We start from the raw sequence: 20882 nt of genomic DNA, 5'->3' as shown, positions 1-20882 counted from the left end.
AAATAATTTCTTTTTAGAATGAAACCACATTTCTTTTAGGTATCCATAACTTCTTCTAGACTTACAGGCTCATTTATTTCCCCCCCCCACCCCCACCACAAATGAATAAAAATTTGCAAGCCTCTATGTTAAAGTATTATAATCATACAAATTAAGGACCTAAATAAGTCAGTTTGATAAGTAAGCAGCTGTAGCCTTCTTTTACATTTATCTGTCCTAGATTGCTGAACCTTGACTAAGTGTTGAGGTTATTTTCAGGATGGTTCCACTAAAGCAGAGATAACATATTCCAAACAGAAACTTATTGCACTGGCATTTCTGATTTGCTGTTGGGTGAATTGATCCACAGATCGCGTTGCAAATGCTCATGATTTGGAATGGTTTAGTTCTGTAGATACCAAATATCTGGAGATTTAATACTGAACATATTCTTTAGCGCTGCAGTCAGCAAAATCTCTTAACCTTCTTCCTTTTCATGGGCCAAATTTCTCTTTTTTCCTTCCCTTCCCAGCTCATGGGCATGCACGCACAAGCACACACACAAACACATACACACACACACACACACACACACACGCACACACACACACACACACACACTCTCCCAAGTCCTGTTACTATCAAGCAGTTTCTGCTGATAACCATCTGTGCACATCTGAAGAACCAAGCACAGCAAAAATGGCACAGTCACAAGCTACACAATTACCTTTATTTCTTTGTTTAGAACAAAAAAAAATATTCCTTGACAAGCACTTGCCCCTGGATTGTCATGTATCTTCGGACATTATACCAATGAAGCCTAATGAAAGGAATTCATATTACAGAAGCAACAGAGCATTTGGAGAGTCTTGGGACTGGTGCCAAAGGGGAAATGTGGTAGAATGTGTTTGCAGCAGATTGCTATGAAAAAAAGTGACTCCCTGAAATCATTTTAGCAGGAGTAGGAGAGACAGAAGAACTGCTGACTGAGGTTCAGTGCTGAACTGACACCCAGCTCAGTGTCCTTACTGCAATTTCAGCACCATGACAGGGAGCTCACTGTAGTTTCCTTATTTCATCCTTCAATTAGTGGGTGAAGCCATGCGTGCCACTTACCTCATGTTTAGAAAGCATTTTGCATCATACATGACAAATATTAACTATAAATTAAAACCCACCTAAATGAGCGGAGAGAATGTAAGTGAAAAAGGAAACAACAGAAGCTGGAAAATGACAAGATATTTTGTCAGGTGGTGATGGTTCTGAATAACATGTTATCAAAAGCATAATGACCAATAAGAGAGGCTCAAATGGAAAGCAGAAAATTATCAATTGCTCAAAGGAAACTATGGGGCTGATGAGGAAGTAGAAAAAAGTGATGTCATAAAGAAACAAGATGAAACAGCTTTATCTTTCCATTTTATAGGCACATATTGGAGATTTGGGTTAGAAAAGTCACAGCAATGACAGATACTACAGGAACCAATTTTGAAAAAAGAACATTGGCTTTTCACATGATAGGAACCTTACCACAGTGAAATACTGTCAGCTTCAACAGAGTCTCCAAAAGTCTCAGTGTCTGACTCTTTGCTTTGGATATTTGACACTAAAATCATAGTCATGTTGTCAGCTAGTGGCAAGGTAGCTTCATTGAATTAAAAGGGATATTTGCCAACTGACAGCAGTTAAAAAGAGAGACTCGTATTTAAAAATAAAATTAAAAAATAAAAAAAAAGATAATATTGTGAAGACAGAAGAGTAACGTAACTAGATTAGAGGTTCCCAAACTGTGTCTTGTGATCACTTGCTAAAGGGTCTTGGAAAGCTCTGCATTAGTTTTGCATGGCCTTGACTTCCAGCTGAATAAATATACCTAATGCTTCCCTAAAATCTACATTTCAGTGTAAGCACTACAAAGACAGATCCTCTTCAGTCCCCCTGAGCTAACCAGCAAAAGTATTTGCAAAAGAAAATTGTGTCTCACAAATCTCCTATAATTCCTGTGACATGTCAGTAGAGCTAGTGGATGAAGTTGAGTCAGCTAAAATAATTTTCAAAAGGTATTTGACAGGGGCCTTTATGCGGTGTCACAAATATTTCTTAAATCATCATGTGTAGAGAGACAAAATATTATGAATCAAAAATCAGCTAGGTGAGCACAAGCAGAGAGGAGGATTAAGCAGTTTGTTTTCTTCATGACCCAATGATAAGTTCTAGCTTTGGCACCGAGTGAACAGCAAGATTATTCATGTGGTGAGACTTTAGATAATACCCATCTCCCTACTTGTTATTAATTATGATTTTTCTAAATCAGTTCAACCATTCCCGGTATCGTGTGCCACACAGCAAGACCAATGACACTAGGTAAATGCCATTGCCTTAAATCTAGAGTGAATACTATTATTTACCTCTGCATGGTACTTTTCCTGAAAAATTATCAACAAGCTAGGGTTAAAAGCTCCCTACAAAACGCTGCCAAGCAGTCATTAATCCCCGAGAAATGTCTGGTTCCTTAATTGTTGCTGCAGAAACTGAAATTGGAGCAAGGATATGCAATACTATAGATTTCTTTATTTGTAGGTTTTCCCTTCACTGAGAAGAAAAGCCAAGTTGGCATGTTGAGTAAGATTAACTAGGCTTGGACCTTTATAGCTTGTAAAACTGGACATTTATGTATGACTGCTGAAAACTGATTTATTACAGGTACAGAAGAGTAGAGCTGCAGGGTTGTAGAGTTACAGTATGCATGTGAATGAGATGTGCCATCACCACCAGCACCACAAAGATGCCAGTGCAAAACAACATTGCTGCAACTGTCACAAGGAGAAATGTGTGTTACAAAAAAAAAGAGAGAGTTTCTGAGCTGCTCCTTGGACTTGGGCATCTGGCTGCAGGAGGAGGAGGGCAGTCATTGTCATTTCAAACAAGCTGTCTTCCAGTTGGGCAGGACATATCATTATCCACATATATTTTTAAGCAGCCTGGTCAAGGCTTCCATCTTTGATCTAGAAGTCTTTGTTTTCCCCACTTCTGGACCCCAAATGTTTTCTCAGTACTTTCTTTAGTTGACAGTGTTCAGGCTTTAGGATTAAGTTAATCAAGTTTGAAGAAGACTATAAATTGGTTTTAAATTGGACTATTATCTTGTAGTAGCTGGAACATTTTCTGGTGCCAGGTGTTTCTGACTTACTTGTTGTTTGATTTCTGCTAAAAAAGACCCTGCTTTTTTTCCTTTTTATAATTTAAAAAACCTTTTGTGTCAATCAATGTTCTAACACCAATTTGAAGGTGCTAAGGCTCTTAAATACATTTAAATTTTCATCAGTCCTTTTCAAACCATTTTCAGTCCAGTGGGTGCTTTATGGCAGTACTGCCAATCCTAAACTCCAAAAACAGGCAATTTTCATGAGAAAATAAGATGTGCATGAAAGTTCATTTTACAATAAAAGTTGAGTCTTTTCTTTAGTTAGTTAAATAGTTGCCATTTAGGCTTGCATTTTCAGACATTTCACACCATGTACCAAAAAAAAGATCTCAGTATAATCATATGTCCCTACTAGTGTTTTGAATCTGTTTCAAATATCTTCAGATAGAGTCTAAAATCCTGAGACTTGGCACACTTGAACATATTCTGGATTTGTTTCTGCTTGATCTTGCAAAGTGTTGACATTTTCTGGACACCTAAATCCTTTCTCCTGATTTTTGAGGCTCTGTTCCTGGCAGCCAGAAGGAGACTCTGCACATAGTTTAATGTTTCTGTTTTCAAAAAAATATTATACTACATTTAAATCTTACACTCGTTAGTGCTGACAGCCTGTTGTTTGGAACATTTTTCATTGTGGCTTTCTGATTATTTTTTCCTAATTTTATTTAATTTTATAGTTATCTGAATTTCAAAGGATAGAGATAAATAAGCAATATAGTCACAACTCAGTGTATTATTCTAGTAAATTCACATTCAGATATTCATGATAATGGCAATTATTAACCCTGGCAGATATCAGTAGTCCTACTAAATCTTTGTGTCAGAAAGGGTTACATCAAATTTAAATTATGTAGAAGGCTTTATTATATACCACAACTGAAAGTGAAAAAAGGAGAAGAGAAACTAGTCGGGGAAAAAAAAAAAAAAAAAAAAAAAAAAGACCATTAAGGCTATTTTTCATTGAAGTGTGAGTGAGAAATAATGTTGGAGAAAAGAAGAAATGAAAGATTTTGACATGTCAAAAAAAAAGGTCACCCTTATTTTTAATCAACCCTCTGGTCCTTTCCCTGGATGAAGGCATCACTGTCAGACGTGGGCAGGCAAGGTGGGAGGAAAGAGCTCTGCTGCCGTAACAGATTGGTTCGTGCTGGCACAGAGCAGACTCCTCAGGAGACATCTCCCTGAAGGTGACACTGGGGTCACCAATTGTATAACCTGGAAGAACTGCATCTTGAGCAAATGGCAATCACAAGCACTGAATAGAATATTTCACAAGTAGGATAACTATAGGTCAAAGCCACCAGATGTTCCCAGTCTGGCTGCCCTCATTCTTCAGTTGACAGAGATAACATAAAGCATTGCCCTTTGGAAGAAAAGGACACTTAGTCATTCCCATGTGTTCTTTTGGGTTCAGCACCTCAACTTGCAGGGAAAAACACTTTGGCTGGGAACAGGGTTTTAGCACTGGAAACACCTCTAGTCTATGTAAGCAACATCACATTTCTCACAAAATAAATGGTCCTCTGAGGGAAAAGCAAGAAAGGCAGGTGTGAAAGTGGTACTTTTTTAGATAACACACTTAGGGTTAAATATCCACATTGCAATGTTTCCACATTGCATTTTGTCAATCTATAGTCATACACCTTTACTGTTGGAATATTCCTTAATACATAATTCCTTAATCTTTCGCAAACAGTAGCACGTGTGCCAGATACTTGAGGCAAACAGCAATCTGATTGCCTATGTTTTTTGCTGCCTGAGTTTTAAGAAGTTACTGTATATTAAAAATTGCTATATACTGTTATTGCTGGCACTTATCAGATAAGGAAGTCATAAGATGAATGATCTGCCTCAAAGAAGTGAAAAGCAAAGCAATTCTGATACTGAAACTGCAAACCAGATGATGCTCTGATTAGAGGCATGCACATAGATTACAGAAGTACAATAAATCATGTAACTTTTTAGCCCCAAATAAAATAAAAGAATGCAATTTTTATTATGAAATAAACTGTTTATCAAGAATGCTTTAAAGGTGACATTTATTGCTAATAAACTGTGTTGAAAGGGCTAGTCCTTTCATTGGCACAACAGCCGGAGTCTTTCCACTATGTAAAAAATGCAGCAACTCAGTCCATGCCGGGTCAGGAAGCAGTTCTGTCAGCACTAATGAGAAATGGGCAAGAGACTCGCACACACTTTTTTTCAAACAGGAACATTTCTCTTTAAAAAGGAATGAGTCATGGAAATATAACTCCAGCATTATTTTGGGAGGTTGTGGATCTCTGCATGGCTCCTTGGAATATCACTGAGAAACAATTCCACAGTCAGTTAATGGCAGCAAAACCCAGCAAAGCATCTGCCAGGCAGACTCCTGATAGCGTCAGCAACCCCCCTGCTTAAGGCAGGATGTTATTGGCTCTTCAGTTCTTCTAACATATAACCCAACTTTCAGGATTGTCATGCTTGGTACTATTTCGCATATTAATTCTCTTAAGTTACTGTGTACCAAATCCTGTGGCTGTTAGTGCTGAACATGTCAATGAAACATGTCCATCCCTTAAGATCCTGCATTAGAGAGGAACAAACTTCTTGTCTGAAGTGTTTAATTTACCTCTCCCCGAAAGCTGCCTTGCTTTGGAGACCAACTCATTCAGACTTGAATCATAACAGCATTGAAGCATGTGCCTACCTTCTACCTGAAGCTGTGTAAAGGATGACTACATAAAATTCAGGTCAACCTACATCTGTCTCTTAGGTATGAAAAAATGTCTGTCAAGATGAAACAGGGAGGTGAAAAATGTGGGGTGCAGTACACCTCAGTTGGGACTTGCCACGTATCTGTGTCCTGCAAGGCACAAACACATTGGAGTTAGGAACTTACCCAACTCCTTCACAATGATAAAGGCAATTTTAGGAATTAACTGTTAGCAAGTGATAAGCATTTACCATTCTGACCTTGCCTGTGAAATCTGTTTTGTGATTAGTCCACAGTGTGTACCCCGTTACTTGGTCATAAACTGAAATTTCTATTCCCCTCTACAAAAAATGCTCTTCTGTTAATCTCACCAGCCTGAATACCTTGTGTGATTAAAATGTATTTGCAGATTGTCAGAAAAATAAAACCTTTTGCACTTACGATGCATTATTTATTCAGGAAAATGAGAAAGTGCTTAGGAACTGCTCTCAAGAGCAGTAAAAATCATTGTAGATCATGTTTCGTCTAGATTATAAGAAAACTGGGCATTTCCTATAACTTAATATTCCTTAACTTAAATATTCCACTGCCCAGGTACTCTTCCTACTGATATGCTATCATTGTCTCCTTTTCTACTGACTTTCTAAATGCAGTTTGCTGAACAATATTGTTTTTCAGGAGATGACGCATTCATGGCCTCCGCCACTGTCAGCTATTCACACACCAGGAAAGGCAGAACAAAGCAAGTTTCCCTTCCCAAACAAGGTAAGACATTCAGCATCATGTAGAAACATTCCTCCTGCACCTTACAATATGTCCTACAAAGCCCTGAGTGAGTGAGGTCTCTGGGCCAAGGTTGTGATGCCCTGGTGATGATCTTCTTCATGTGTGTGTGCCAGTGTTCCCTGTCTTTTCCCTTCTTACAGCCTCAGCAGGGCTCCACAGTCTGCATGTCTTGGCAGCAGAATTGATGGGGGTCACAGGCGCCTCTGGTGGGATGTTCAGATGGGGTGGCTTCTGCTGAGGCTCCTGACTGATACCTTAGGGCACAGACAGCAGTGGAAAGTCAGGGAGCTCCTGCATCCATTGCTCCTGCATCATTTGACTTCACCAGCTAAGATTTTGGGTTTTCTTTGAGGTCTGAGGAGGCCTTCACTAGTACACTGGCCTCTAGTTGAGCCTGAGGACTGGCCATAATGGTCTGCCACCAGCCTGGCTTCAAAGGGGCAGCTTTGCTAGAGAGGCAGTCAGCCTGGTGCCATGATGCCCAGAGGGGCCACAGAAGCATTTGCCACAGAAACATTTGATGTCCCGAGAGACCATAGCCACTAGTCCTGCTGATGCTCCCTTAAAACCAGCTCCACTATTGGATATGTATCCAAGGAAGGATGCAGTGCAGCATGGTAAAGCTCATCAGCCCAAGCTTGGGGAATCCACATTATTTATACATGGTAAGTCAGGAGGGGATGAAATCAGCTATCTTGTGCAAGGGCCAATAAATTTCACATTGTATCACCATATACTGTGTAGATGTCACAAGCATATTTCATGCAGCCTTCAAGCTTGAAAGATGGTATTGATGCTGTTTATAGTCTTTCTCCTGTTAAAGCAACTCGTTTGGCAACTTTTAAGTCCATTCTGCAAAATTTAGTTCAGGGAATAGTTATAACTACAAAGCCAAGAAAACTTCATTTGCCTACAGTAAAAAAGGTTTTCTGTGGATGGGAGTGTCATGATTTTGAAATATCAGGGGAGTAAACCAAGATATCTCTGGCATGTTATGAAAGAAAAAGAAGGAAATAACTCACTATTTGCTTGTTGAAGGCAGACAAATGACTGAAGATGGTAGGTGAGCTGGAGGCTTGTTAAATTAGAGTAAGTCCTGTAGGAGAGAGGTGGATCAGCAGCTTACAAGCAGGTGAAGTGGTTGATAGGGATGACAAAGTGAGGTGGTGTTTGCAGTGCTGCATTTCCTGCCACAATTATCACCACAAAATGTGTTTCTGTGGCACGCATGCAGATGTGCATGGGCAAGGCACTTGTCAGTGCGTCTGTGTGGCCATCGTGAATCCACTTCCTCACAACTAAATGTATTGTGATAAATACAGGAATAGAAGAACCACAGAGCAGAGAGCAAAAATACGTGAATAATGGTTGATATTGACTTTCTCATCTTCTCTCTGCCTGTTCATCCATCTCTCTGGGAAATTTTCTATTATTTTGAATTGCAGAGCCATTTCAGAGATCTACCATTCATTTTTAAAGACCTCTTTCAAGGTGGCTTCCTTTTCTCTTGCCAAAGTAGAATTTCCTTTTTTTTTTTTTTTTTTGAAGCTTATGATGAACAAGATTTCATCTAGTAATAAATAAGCATACTTCTGTACATATAATAACATCACAACTGTATTGTGGCCTGGGTGGTCTGCATGGCCAGAAATTAGAGTGTTTTGTGTGTGATGGGAAAGAAGTACCTTAAAAAACTCACCAGAGTCCTGGAACAATCCGGTATTACTTGCCAAAGATTATGTTAATTTTAGACACAACTTCTATTTTAAAATATTTTAAAATAATTAAGGACTATTCTGTGGCTTAGTCTGGTAATCTGTACAGTTACAGACTATAGAAACCTTTTCAGGCTCCAAAATGCAAAAAACTAGTTCCCTAATTTTTCAAACATGTTTTTCAAAATTTGGTAAGCTAGCTATTGCTTTTCACAAAGCATGATGTAAAATCTTTATTGGACCTCATAGGAAATGTTTCCATAGCTCTTGGAAAGCTTTCCCACAGGTAAACTATGTAGCTGTCCCTATTTTTTAAAACCTGAGACCTGCATCAAACTTTAGTGGATCGCACATTATTCAGATAAATGGGTCTGTCAGTTAACTAGTGACCAAGGCCAATAAAGAGACTGAAAGGCTAAAATCAGGGCAACAGTTTCATCTCTTAGTTCCAAGTCATGCACAGTAACATGATTTCCTTTTCAGTCTTAATGGCAATGTTGAGACATCAGTTCAATCCATTGCAGGGACTCTTCCAGAAAGAAAAGCAAGTAGGCTGCACCCACTTTTAACAGAAGACAGTTCCCAAACATAAAAAAAACTCATCATTTTGGGAATAGGAACAAGAGAAGCTTGTCAGGCTCTTGCCCTGTTACAAGGATGCAAATCATAACTACTTTTCTGTCCATGAAAACTGAGTGTCAGCATCATTAGTTCGCATTCATGCCACACTGCTTTTAACCTGCAATTCAAGTAATTAGCGATCTGACAGCTTGAAACTTGAAATTTATTAATTAGGCTATTAAAGTTGCAAAGGCCACAGCAACTAGAGCCAGAGTGGTTTTGAAATCAGTCTGGTAAAAAAAAAAAGCTAAATATCTGAGATTTATATATCACAAATATAACGGAATTCCACATTTGAAACTGCACATGTGGATGTATCAATCAATATAACTAAATACTCATTTGATGGAGGGGATGGATGTGCATATGCTGTACTTCTATATGAAATCAGGCCTCATTAGCATGGGAAGTTTGCATTGATTCACAAGAATGAGAGGAGAGTCTGGGTCAGGTTTGACACACGTGGCAGTGCCCGGTAGGTTTCCAAGTAATGTGCTCCTGGAGAAGCACCACTAGAGACCTGTCCTTTATGTAATGGAGGGCATAAAGTTCCATTTCATCCTTAACTTTGAATTTTCTTTCTCTCTGGTATTAATTTGTACTCTTGAATTTATCAGGAAGGGGCAATGACAGTCTCTTTATTTCTTGTTTTTCAAAGCTTAAGGGTAATTGATTGAATGTGTGATGTGACAAGCTGTGTGTGCTGTGTGCTTTTCTTTCTTCTATCTCTGCCAGACTTTGTTATGTACAAATGATCAGACATTTCTTGATTTTAATTTTATTAAAAGCATCTTAATAAATAAACTTTCAATAAATAATTAAATTTGTAAATAAGAGTTCACTTGATGTTTATGTGGATGAGCTTTCATGTTCAAGCATTAACTCTTGTGCAGGAAAAAATGCTGTTAATTCTACTGCCTGCTTTGCTCTCTTTCTTCATTTTTACTGTGATTTCTTGTCTTGATAGTTTGATCAGGTGTTTGATTTCTGGTTAGGTATATGTGATATTATGGGATCAGCCATCACTTTGTTATTTGAGAATTAATTTAGCTGCTCCAGGAGAACTGGTTTCTTGTCACAAAGCTATTGGGTAATTATTCTCAGCAGACGCTAGGTTATCATAGTGATGTTGCTCTTTAGAAGAGCATTTCATTTGTTTTTTCTTTTCTTGTTGGTTTTAACAAGCTGGAGGAAATATGCTGGAAATAATCTTCAGAAATGAAGGCTTCACCTTTTTTATAAAGTTACATTCTTTTTTTCCTCCATTAGTGGGAACCTACTGTATTTCTCTATGAGATATTTTTACTAGCCTTTGGCAGAGGCAAGATACTGTGCTCAGTCAAAGGGGAAGGTGCACTCTTCCTGAGGTTCATGAAAAGGTAAAAGAGTAAGCAAGATCCTTGTTTAGAAGTTTCAAATACAATTATTTTTACAAATACAAGGATATTCCCCTCAAAATTGTATTTCCCTGAACTTCTCCAGGTACATAAATTCTCTGTTTTGGAAACTGAACATGCTCTAAAAGCCTACTTTTATTGGGAGTGTGGAGTGTGGTTGGCTACAAGAATAGCATTTAAATTCAAGTGTACATACCACTACATCACCGCTGTAAGTGTATCTTGACTTTTTAAGATTGCATTCAGTCACTCAAAAAAAACAGGCTTTAATCTCTCTTCATCAGAAACATTCAGAAAAAGCTGATGTGATTTGTCAAAAGTACACAATTTCAGATACTGAGAAATTATTCTTGGCATGTGAAACATGGTACAGATCTTTTCATATTGCAGTTGATGGTCGAAACTCTTGGGGCTTGCCCAAAAATTGGACATCTCACATTACAGGTATGTAGGATGGAAGCAAGTTGCAGATGTGTGTTATGGTATTAAAATTACAGATGAAAGCTGTGCAATCTGGACAGAGCAAAATGTGCAGATCGAGGGATTCTGATCAGCTGAGAGCCCTCAAGACGCCGGGGCCTGCTATCCAGCCAGCCTCTGTTTAGAGGGGCCACGAAGCTCTTGGATCTCCAAGCCCCTGAGAAATTCTCCTGAGTGACTTAGCATCACAATCTCAGCCCAACCAAGTCAGAGCATCCTCGGCTCTCTGGGAACCTGCAGTTCCTCTCCCATGAGCTCTGTGTTTGGCTCATCCCTCTGTCTCTGTGGACCTGGATCTGGTCCAGTGCTCAGTTCCTCACTGAAAATGACCCCATGTGCTCCTGTGTCTGCCTGGCCTCTCTGAGCAGCCTTAACTACAGCTGTAATTGCAGCATGGATATGAGGTGGTGGTCCTGTGTGTGCCTGGGTTATTCAGAAGCAGAATTACATATGGGATACTTTTCCTGCTGCCATCTATGGCATAGAATTATTTTTTTCCTTGATTTAATTATTGTTTTGTTATGGTTTATAGTTGTATTTATAGGCTTTTTAAATATATATTTTTATGAATGCAAACAAATTCTGTGAGTAAAACACAGTGAGGTAACATTTGCACTTGAGGTAAAAGTGATCTGATTTATTGCACCACATTCACAGATATTGCTGTTGTCATACAGGGTCAGCCTTGTAATCTCAGGGACCCAGTGGATTTTCATTTTCTGATGCTGTCAATGTCAACATGTGAAAAGACCAGCTGTGCTACTACCCCAGGAATCCAATGGTCCATGAAACAATATATTGGCCTTCTCTCTGTCTTCTCGTCTGAACTTGTAGAAGATAATAGACGAGTTTTGGCTGATCAATACGTGAATAGTGAGCAGGAGAGTCATAATAGCTATACAAGGAATTGCACCATTAAAAGGTTGTTGTGAAATAAGTTTACAAGCCTAATAATTAATGGATTTTCCAATAAATATTGGACTTATTCTTGTAAATGAAAATTACTTTGAAACCAAATCATGAGTGCTGTTTCTGCTGTTAAGGTTATGTCAAGCAAGTATTGCAGCAAAAAATTGCTGAAACAATAATACACCTTCCTTTTTTTTCTGTTATCACTGTAGGAGTCACAACAGGGATCTACAGGACACAGCAATACAAGTAAGTACCAGCTCATTTTCTGCCTTCCTTGGGTGGAGGGGTACACAATGACTTAGAAAAAGAAGTGACTGATGAAGTAATGGATCAGTGGAAGACTGGAACAGCACAAAGCCTCAGCAGGCAGTACTCAGCTATGGATAAATATGGAGAACTAAACTGAAGAGTGACCATCAGAATGTCAGCTCTTTTGGTGGCCTGGGAAGAACAAAAAGTTTTCATTTCACTATGGCTATTCCATTATGTAAATGAGAAAGACTGAAAGAGCAAAAGAGTGGTTTTTTTGGAAAGCCAGAAAAGAGCTGACCTACTTGTACAGTGAGATCCAGACTGCCAGAAAATTGTGCAAGAAAACTTGTAATCATTTATCTTTCATAGGCAATGGTATATTTTGTGGCTGTTGCACAGTAATAAGCTGCATAAATCCTGCCAAACTAACACTAGATAACATTTCAAAGACCCTATAGCTGTGAGTCGGTTTAGTTAGCAGCGCGGGTAGGGCAGTGATGGGTGCTTGTGTGGCTCCTGCTCAGGTCTTTCCAGTGGACTCCAGTTTACAAGTCATGGTACGGATCAGTAGCACTTTAATTACATTTAACTACGGTAAAAAAACTTAGCATCTGTATTGAACAGGAAGATTGAATTGTTCTGCAAAACAAAATATTAATCCTCTCCCTTGACACCTCTGACGGTTGTTGACGGTGTCTTGTATATTAACAATACATTATTCTATCCTGCTTTCCACATAAAATCATCACAACGAAAAGAATTATTTTGCTAACTTCCTGACCTGTCAGCAAACACATAGCCCAGTTTGCAAATTGCAGGGCTGTGACTGAAGGTGAAAAATACCCTGAGCTTGTAGATAGGACTTTGAAGGGGTCTGGTCACCCACTCTGTGAGGGAAAAGACATACAGAGAGACAACGCTGGGATATGCAGGCTTTTAAAATGTTGTGGCTCTTCACTGGGGACAGGTCAGCATGAGGAAGACAACGTTGTGAAGAAACATGCAGTGGTGTCACTTAATTGGTTTGATACTGCCGCGAGTACCAGCACTAAGGAAAAAACAAAAGGCAAAGGGTATGAGGTTCTGTCAGAAAATAATGAATACAGTAATGAGAGAAAGAAGCACAAAAGAAACATAATAGAGAGGGCTATGCAAACACAGGCAGAGGCACAAGCATGACAAACACACCGGCTGAGCTGAGGGCTTTGCAATGACAGCAGAAGCCACAGTATTTGGCTAGCTTTGGGCCTACCTGAGTATTTCCTTCTTCCAACACTTGAATAAAATAGGTTGTTCAGCAGAGTTAATGAAACCTGCATTCCTGTGTATTACAAAATGAATCCTATGACCTTAAACTTTTCCCTGCTTCTTACTCCTGTGGTCTCTGACCCCACTTCATTTCCTATTCTCCCATCCCTCCTATACCCCCATACTCCAGTTTCTCCTCTCTTCATTCATCCTGCTCAGTAAAATCTGCAGCTGGGCAGAAGCTACACTTGGTACTGCCTAGCTGATGGCAACCAAACTGAAGAACAGCTGGACCCATGCAGAAATATCTTCTTTATTGGTGGCAAAAGTCAGGGTCACTGTTGGATGCTCAGACACATTTTCTAACATCACAGAGAGAATTTGACTACCTCTGAGAGCTGTATCCATGAGAATTCCAGGTGAAGTGCTGGAATAAGATATAAGATAAAACACAGTAAGAATGATATATAGACTACCAGTCATGTATGTCAAACTTAAAGGAAATTTGGGAAAAAATTATTCAGATGTGTGGTGGGTTGAACCTGACTGGACACCATGTGCCCACCAAAGTTGCTCTATTACTCTCCTGGACACTGGAGAGAAAATACAACAAAAGGCTCATGGATGGAGATAAAAACAGGGAGACAGCACTCACCAATTACTGTAATGGGCAAAACAGACTCAACTTGAGGAAATAAATTTAACTTATCACGAATCAAATCAGCATAGGACAATGAGAAATAAAATCAGACCTTAAAAGCACCTTCTCCTCACCCATCTCTTCATCCTGGGCTCAACTTCACTCCCAAATTCTCTACCTCCTCCTCACCAGCAGTGCAGGGGACCAAGGAATGGGGGCTGCAGTCAGGAAATCAAATTGCACCTTGTCTCTGACACTCCCTCCTCAGGGAGGGGACACCTCGCTGCTCTGGTGTGTGGCCCCTCCCACAGGAGACAATCCTTCATGAACTTCTCATGAGCCCTTCCCACAGCCTTTGCTTCTCATGAACTGCTCCAGCATGGGTCCCCATCCACAGGGTGCAGTCCTTCAGGAGCAGGCTGCTCCAGCATGGGTCCCCATCCACAGGGTGCAGTCCTTCAGGAGCAGGCTGCTCCAGCATGGGTCCCACACAGGATCACAGGTCCTGCCAGCAAACCTCCTCCAGTGTGGGCTCCTCTCTCCATGGGTCCACAGATCCTGCCAGGAAATATTAGCAAATTACTCTGTGAGAAACAACTCTAATGGTCAATGTATTGTGTTATCCAAGTGCACATCTTCAGAGGCCCAATTAGCTATTTTTTTCCCATTGCACCCTGACTTCTTTGGAGTGGCTCTTGAGCCTGTCATCTGCAGTGGCTTTACTGCAGCTGCCAACATTGTCTTTCTCATGGATAGCATTTGCATTGCTGTCATCCTTCCCCCACAAGGAAGTCAAAGCATTTAAAAACTCATAATGGCTGAAATTATACTATTCCATCACAATAAATATAATTTATCCCTGTTACCCAGAAAGGGAAACTTAATCTGGTTGAGTGATTCACCAAAATTCCAACTAAGAGGAGAAAACTCCTTTTCTGGCCACCCACTATTCAATAGGGGAAATCCTACAAAAGTTCATTTGAAACTTATTTTGAAATTCGAGAAATCTGGACACATCTTCTGCTTGTACCTAAAAAGGTTGGGTAAGAAGTTTCATGAGATGAGGCAGAAACTAGCAAAGACCTCCCAATTCTGTGGCTAAGGATCTGTGGACTGACTATTTCCACTGTGTGTTTTCTGCATAGACCCACTGACACACACTGTTTCAGGAGATATACACAGTGCTTAGCATTTGAAACAAAGTGTGCTAACAGCAATCCCATAGCAAGATGGGTAGCATGTTCTTTGTTAGTTCCAAAAAGGCTAAGAAAAACAAAGGTTCACACATATCTGCCCATAAGAAGCAGTCAAAACTAGAGAAGATTTAGCAGTTCAGCAAATGCCAGCCTCCCTCAATGGTACCTGCATGCATTTGACAGGTTACATGAAAAAAAATCAAAATCAAATCTTAATTTGGTTGAGTGATTCACCAAAATTCCAATACCTTTTACATACCCTTATCCAAAAATACTATCTGTACTGTATCTGGGACATTCAACTGTGCTTAGGCTATACTCATTTGTAAAATTTCTATGATTCAGTCAAGTGAGAATGAAGTTGGTAAGAACTGATAAAGCATTAATAGCCAGATTTTCTACTCTGATAGGCTGGACTGATGCAGTTCTACCATCTGTACAGGCTCCATCCTTCCTTTCCACACAGAAGTATGCTAAGTGAAAATTAGCATAAAAGCAGCTACAAATGCTTATGGTAGGGTAATCCATTAATATCCAGTTTGGCTAAATCGCAGACATTCTGTTTCCTCACAGTACGTATGCTGTTTCCCTTGTTGCTGCATTAACATGCATTGCTGAAAGTAGAACTGATGTGAACTCTGCTGGCAAAGCACTCAGGAATCCATATACCCTTTCACACTCAAACAAACCAGTGTTCATGGTAATAATTCATCACTTAGAGAAGACCCAAGTTACAAATAGAAAATCTTTGAATATATGCCAACTGTTACTGTTGGTTTCTTGTTCCAAATTACCATAATGCAGATGAGCTCCAGGGCTCCAGGCTCCGGAAGGCTGACAAAAGTATATTGTAGCAACAGCTTCCTAGCCAGCAAGTTCACCATCTGGATATACTTTCTGAGATCTCTGCTGAAAGTGAAGGGTGGCCTGGAGATTATGGAGTGGATGTATTCCATCCCGTGTGGATGCCCTGCTCATGCCTAAATTTTAGGTGGCTTTAGCTGTCCTCTTACAGTGAATGCTGAGTTTCCCTAGAGGTCCATGAAGGCATTGGTGATATTGAAGCCATTCAGAGTCTTACCCATCCTGTTCAGTAAAGTGTAGGCACCTCAGCTGAATAGACACAAACCCTACCAGAGGGGATGATGACATCTAAAAGCACTATGTCAAGGTGTTCGAGATACCCAGAACTTCTACTACGGGACAGCTACCTCCAGAAGGTAACTATCTAGAGTGTCCTTCAGCTTCCTTCTGTACAGCAGTGGAAGAACACTGGTTGCAGAATCCTGCCTTTCTGAAGGCAACAGCAAGTTTTCCAGAGGTGCCTTTACAGCTGCTGCTCTGTGGAAACTGAGGGTAAGGTCTTTGTCAGCAGCAAACAGATGATGCGTAATGCTCATGTGCATGGACTAGGTTGGGACTGATTCCAAAACCTACTCAGCTCAATGAGCAGGACATCAGGCAACACCAAAACAACCTGTCCAAAATAAGAATTTCTCATGTTTTTTTCAGAAGGAATAGGTGGATTTTGGCTTAACACAGCTCATTATAGGGTAATGGAGTAAAACACATCCATCAGTAAACCAGTCACATTCAACCTCTGCACCTCCTTGTCTGCTAGGCAACATAAACTCATGTGTAGACAGCTCTTAGCATCCAGCGACACACAAGAGCAGCAGCATCTGCACACTCACTAGGCCCAGAATTCAAGTTCAAGGTGATTCAAGCGAAGTAGCATACCCTCTAAATCCATGGTAGAGCTACACAGAAATCTTAACGCTGGAGTGTAGCTCTCTCAGGTTACTCAGAGAACAATCATTACAGCAAACAACATCAGCTTTACTGTTTTTTGGCAGGGAGTAGAAAGGACTGCGCCTGACTCAGGAGAAGCAATAACACCCCACCTGCCAGCAGCCTGCCTCCCACTCTCCATGCTATGTAACTAAGTTGTGTTGGGCAGATACATTATTTTGGACCCAAGATGGGGATCATCACAGGCTAGCATACCAGGACCCATATGATTCATAAGGAAATGTGAAGAGGCATCCCTTGGGCCTCTGGTGCCTCTCAAGCATTTTGGTATTTGGCTTCTCCTGGCACTGAGTGCCTAAGCCAGCATAGCAGAGAGGGCTTCCCCAGCCCCCATGTACAGAAGCTAAAGCTCAAATCCTTAACGTGACAAAATGAATGTGAACCAAAATACCCATTGGCAGAACTGTGCCCTGATCACTGCCTTCCTCTCTCGGCTGATGCTGTTTTGCTTTGTACGAAATAATTACTGTTCCTGGAGCAGGGTTCTGGAGCAAGTGCATGTTGTATGGAGTACAATCTCAACAGCAGAGCTCTAGGGCCCTAGAGAAATCCTTTTCATTGTTCCAAGGTCTGCTCTCCCTGGTAAAGTCTATGTTCTCTAAGCTTCTCCTCTTGTGGAGTTTCTCTGCCTACATTTACGGAGCACTTGTCAGTGACAAGGAAAGTCAAGTCAGGATTGACTCCCTGCTTGCAAATGCTCCAGCAGTGCCCCTGCAGCGCTGTGGTTGCCTCCACAGCTGTCTGTGTGCGTGTGGCAGGAGTGGTCAGTGTTAGCAATGAATAAAGCATTGATGAGTCACATCTGAGCAGTTTTTTTACCCATTTCTGATGTCATTTTCTTCTTCTCTTTTAAAGGGAAAAGTGATGTAGAGCCAAAGACCCCAGAGAAAAGCGCAACCCATACATCGTAAGTCACATTTGCGTTTAAGATTGGAGAAGGCAGCTGTGTTTTTATCAGATTTGTTGGGCAAAATAGAATTTGTTTGTTTTCATTAAGATAAAGCTCTTTCACTGATGCTTTTCGTAAAACGGCTTTTTAGATAATGACTAAACATTAATTATTCCTAGAACTTCTGCATGCTAGTAAGTCAGCAATCTTTGCAAGTGAAATGGCTCCATATCACACTGAATAGATATGAGATTATTTTTGTGGGTGTGCAAGGCTGGCCTTTAGAACCTTACTTCAACATTACCTTAATGCTGCTGGAGTTTGTCACACTTGCTAAAAAACATCATGTCACATATGCCTTTGATGTACTGATGTAATTTTAAAAGACTTCAGTCTGCAGCTTCACCTCTGAATTACTTGAAATCCAATTACAGTTATCTCTGGTCTCTCACGATTTTGTTGATGTTTTTGAATTAACGAAAGAAGTCAAGAAATAGATAGGAACAGGCACTTGTAATATATCAGTGTTCACCTTCACTTTAGTGCAATAATAGAACCTTTTACCATTTTTTACTCTGGTATACAAAAGACTGAATTGTTTTGCCCACATAAACCAGTCTATGCAACAGATGGGCTGCAAGTTAAAAAAATTTAAAAATAGCATCAGTCTTCCAAACTAAGCGAGATAATTTAATTCTTTTAATAACTACCAGACAGGAGCATTATGAATTTCTGTAAAATCATTCACCTTTTTAATTCCATTTGAGAGAGAGAAGTTCTTCTAACAGTCAGTCATGTGAGTTTTTAAGTGCATCTGGCCCATAATTTATGTTTTCTGATTCCTGTTATTTAAATTCAGAGCATTATATCATGTAAATCTCACAAGGTGTCACCATTTTTTACATGGCCAGAAGTAGTCACAGAAGGAGGTACAATAACAGTGATTTATGGTGGGACGTTTTGATTTCTGCTGCAAATACGCATTAAAAATCTTCTGGAAATTAATCTGGAAAAAGATTTGACACGGTGTAAGAAATGGCTTGTCCTGCAGATTGTGTTGTGGAATGTAATTATAGTATGCAAGCGCATTTAGGCAAACTTATTAAATGAATTAAGCATTAGCAACCTTATGCCTTCTGATAGCATGATTGCTGGGAACATTTAATAGAATGATTTCAATAATTATCATTTTTAAAAATAATATTGCAATAAAGAGCAAAAGAAGAAGGGTTTTAATGCCATCTGGAGGTATTTTGGAGAAATGAACACATTTATTTTTACTGATATTAAGCAATATGTAAACCATAAGCCATTCTCCACAGTGTTTTTTCTTGTTAGTATTTTATTGATAAGGAATGTTCTTTTCTTCTTCATTGGATTAAAAACCTGTAATATTTCTGAACCACAATAGTGGTATCTCTAAAACCAAAATATGGGTTCAGAGGTACACCCCCATATAGTTATGGTCTGGATTTGAGACTACATACTGGGTGATATAAGGTGTCAGAATCATGGTAGGTGTGAAAGGTTTCTTGCCTAATAAGAGATCTTGGTACATTCTGAAACTGTGCTGTCTACTAGATACAGTATATTTCTAATGCTTATCTTTAAAATATTACTATATTGTAAGGCTACCCCACTGCATACATTGGTTCCCAGAAAAATTTTTAGAGGCAGAAACAACTTGTTACTGTTGATAAGTTAATGCATTCAGGAACCAGAGGCCCCTTTAGTTAGCAAAATTCCATAGAAATGGAGGAAACAGAAAAAAGAGGAGATGAGAAGAAGGGAGCCAACAAGTGCTCTGTCAAAAGAGAAGGAAGAAAGTTAGAGGGATACAGTTAAGAAGTTGGAAAAGGAATGGCAAACATCAAGTTTTCAGAAAGAGATACAAAACTGGGAACAGTAGAAAAGAAAATCAGAGATCAGAAACTGAAGACAAATAAAAGCCATTAGCAAACTAAAGATGTACACGTTACTCAATAGAGGGCTGGATCTGTGAGTGTTAGTAAAGGAAAGTAACTCACACTGATATGTAGGCACACACCAGTGCCCCAGTTCTCTTTGTGCTACTCTGCCGTTGGCCTTTTCTAGGTTTCTTCTCTTTTCCACCATCTTCTAGGACAGTTTTTTATCCCTGCTATCTCAGGCAGTCACGAATACAGAACTCCTTTGCTTTTTTTGGGGCTGCAGCAACTTGTATCTGTGCACGCAATGCGCAGCCAGAGAACCTGCAGTGCACACCTGCACATGGACATGTGAGCCTGTGTGCCTGGTCTCCCTGCAGATGGATGTTCTCTTCCCTGATGCACGTGGAGAAGACCATGCCTGGGCAAGAGCTCTAGCTGGGAGCCTCAGGGGTAGGTGGGTGGCACGAATGCTTCCAGGGGTCCCTATGGGTAAAAAGTCTGTACCCTCTTGCAAGGTGTCACTCCTCTCAGTGTCAAAGGAGCCCAGTTGGCATCTTCTAACAGGGGTGCTAAAAAGGAGCAACATTGACGGAGGAGAGAGATGGAACGTTCAGGCCTGACAAGGAGAAACTGTGGATGCACCTCACTGTGAATCAGTGTTTCCCTGTGAAAATGGAACAAACAGCGACAAAAAAGCCTCCCACAAAGTCATGTTTGACTAGAGGAGAACTACAGAAAAGATAGGGAGGATTAAATTAATGTTTTTTTCTTGAAAATGTCTTTTTTATTTTCCTCAGGCATGTTACAAGCCTCACACTCTAGCCAAGCATGTATGATTCAATGGCAGTTAATTCATCCCTGGTGTAGATATACTACCTCCATCCAAACATTATTTATGCAGCTTCAAAGGACAGGTTGATTACCCTCCTGAATCAGGCAGCGAGGCATTTGTGAACCAAGCATTAACATGACATCTCCCCTCAAGATAACTCTTGTGCCTTGCCCACTGGGCTCCTGGTCCTCAAAAACATAACCCTGAGACCTGGAGCCCCAGGACCAGAGGTGCTATCTGTAACCTCCGCGGGTACAGAAACTGAGAGTAGTCCTCTGTTCAGAGGCTTTGGGTACAGGAATCATTTGGATCA

General features: G+C 40.1%; 1 protein-coding gene across 4 annotated transcripts in view; it reads left to right on the top strand.

The window, feature by feature from the left end:
* The window catches only part of AFF3 (ALF transcription elongation factor 3), a 326738-nt gene that overhangs the window by 182966 nt on the left and 122890 nt on the right, over positions 1-20882 (top strand). For all 4 annotated transcript variants that reach the window (XM_030278487.4, XM_030278486.4, XM_072932606.1 and 1 more), the window contains exons 5-7: positions 6558-6644; positions 12000-12036; positions 17794-17845. In XM_030278487.4, the coding sequence (XP_030134347.4) occupies positions 6558-6644; positions 12000-12036; positions 17794-17845 (176 nt within the window). The remainder of the gene's footprint in view (positions 1-6557; positions 6645-11999; positions 12037-17793; positions 17846-20882) is intronic.

Source organism: Taeniopygia guttata, chromosome 1, assembly GCF_048771995.1.
Source record: "Taeniopygia guttata chromosome 1, bTaeGut7.mat, whole genome shotgun sequence".
Taxonomy (NCBI): domain Eukaryota; kingdom Metazoa; phylum Chordata; class Aves; order Passeriformes; family Estrildidae; genus Taeniopygia; species Taeniopygia guttata.
The sequence above is the reverse complement of the archived record's forward strand: the minus strand, read 5'-3'. Positions and strand labels throughout refer to the sequence as shown.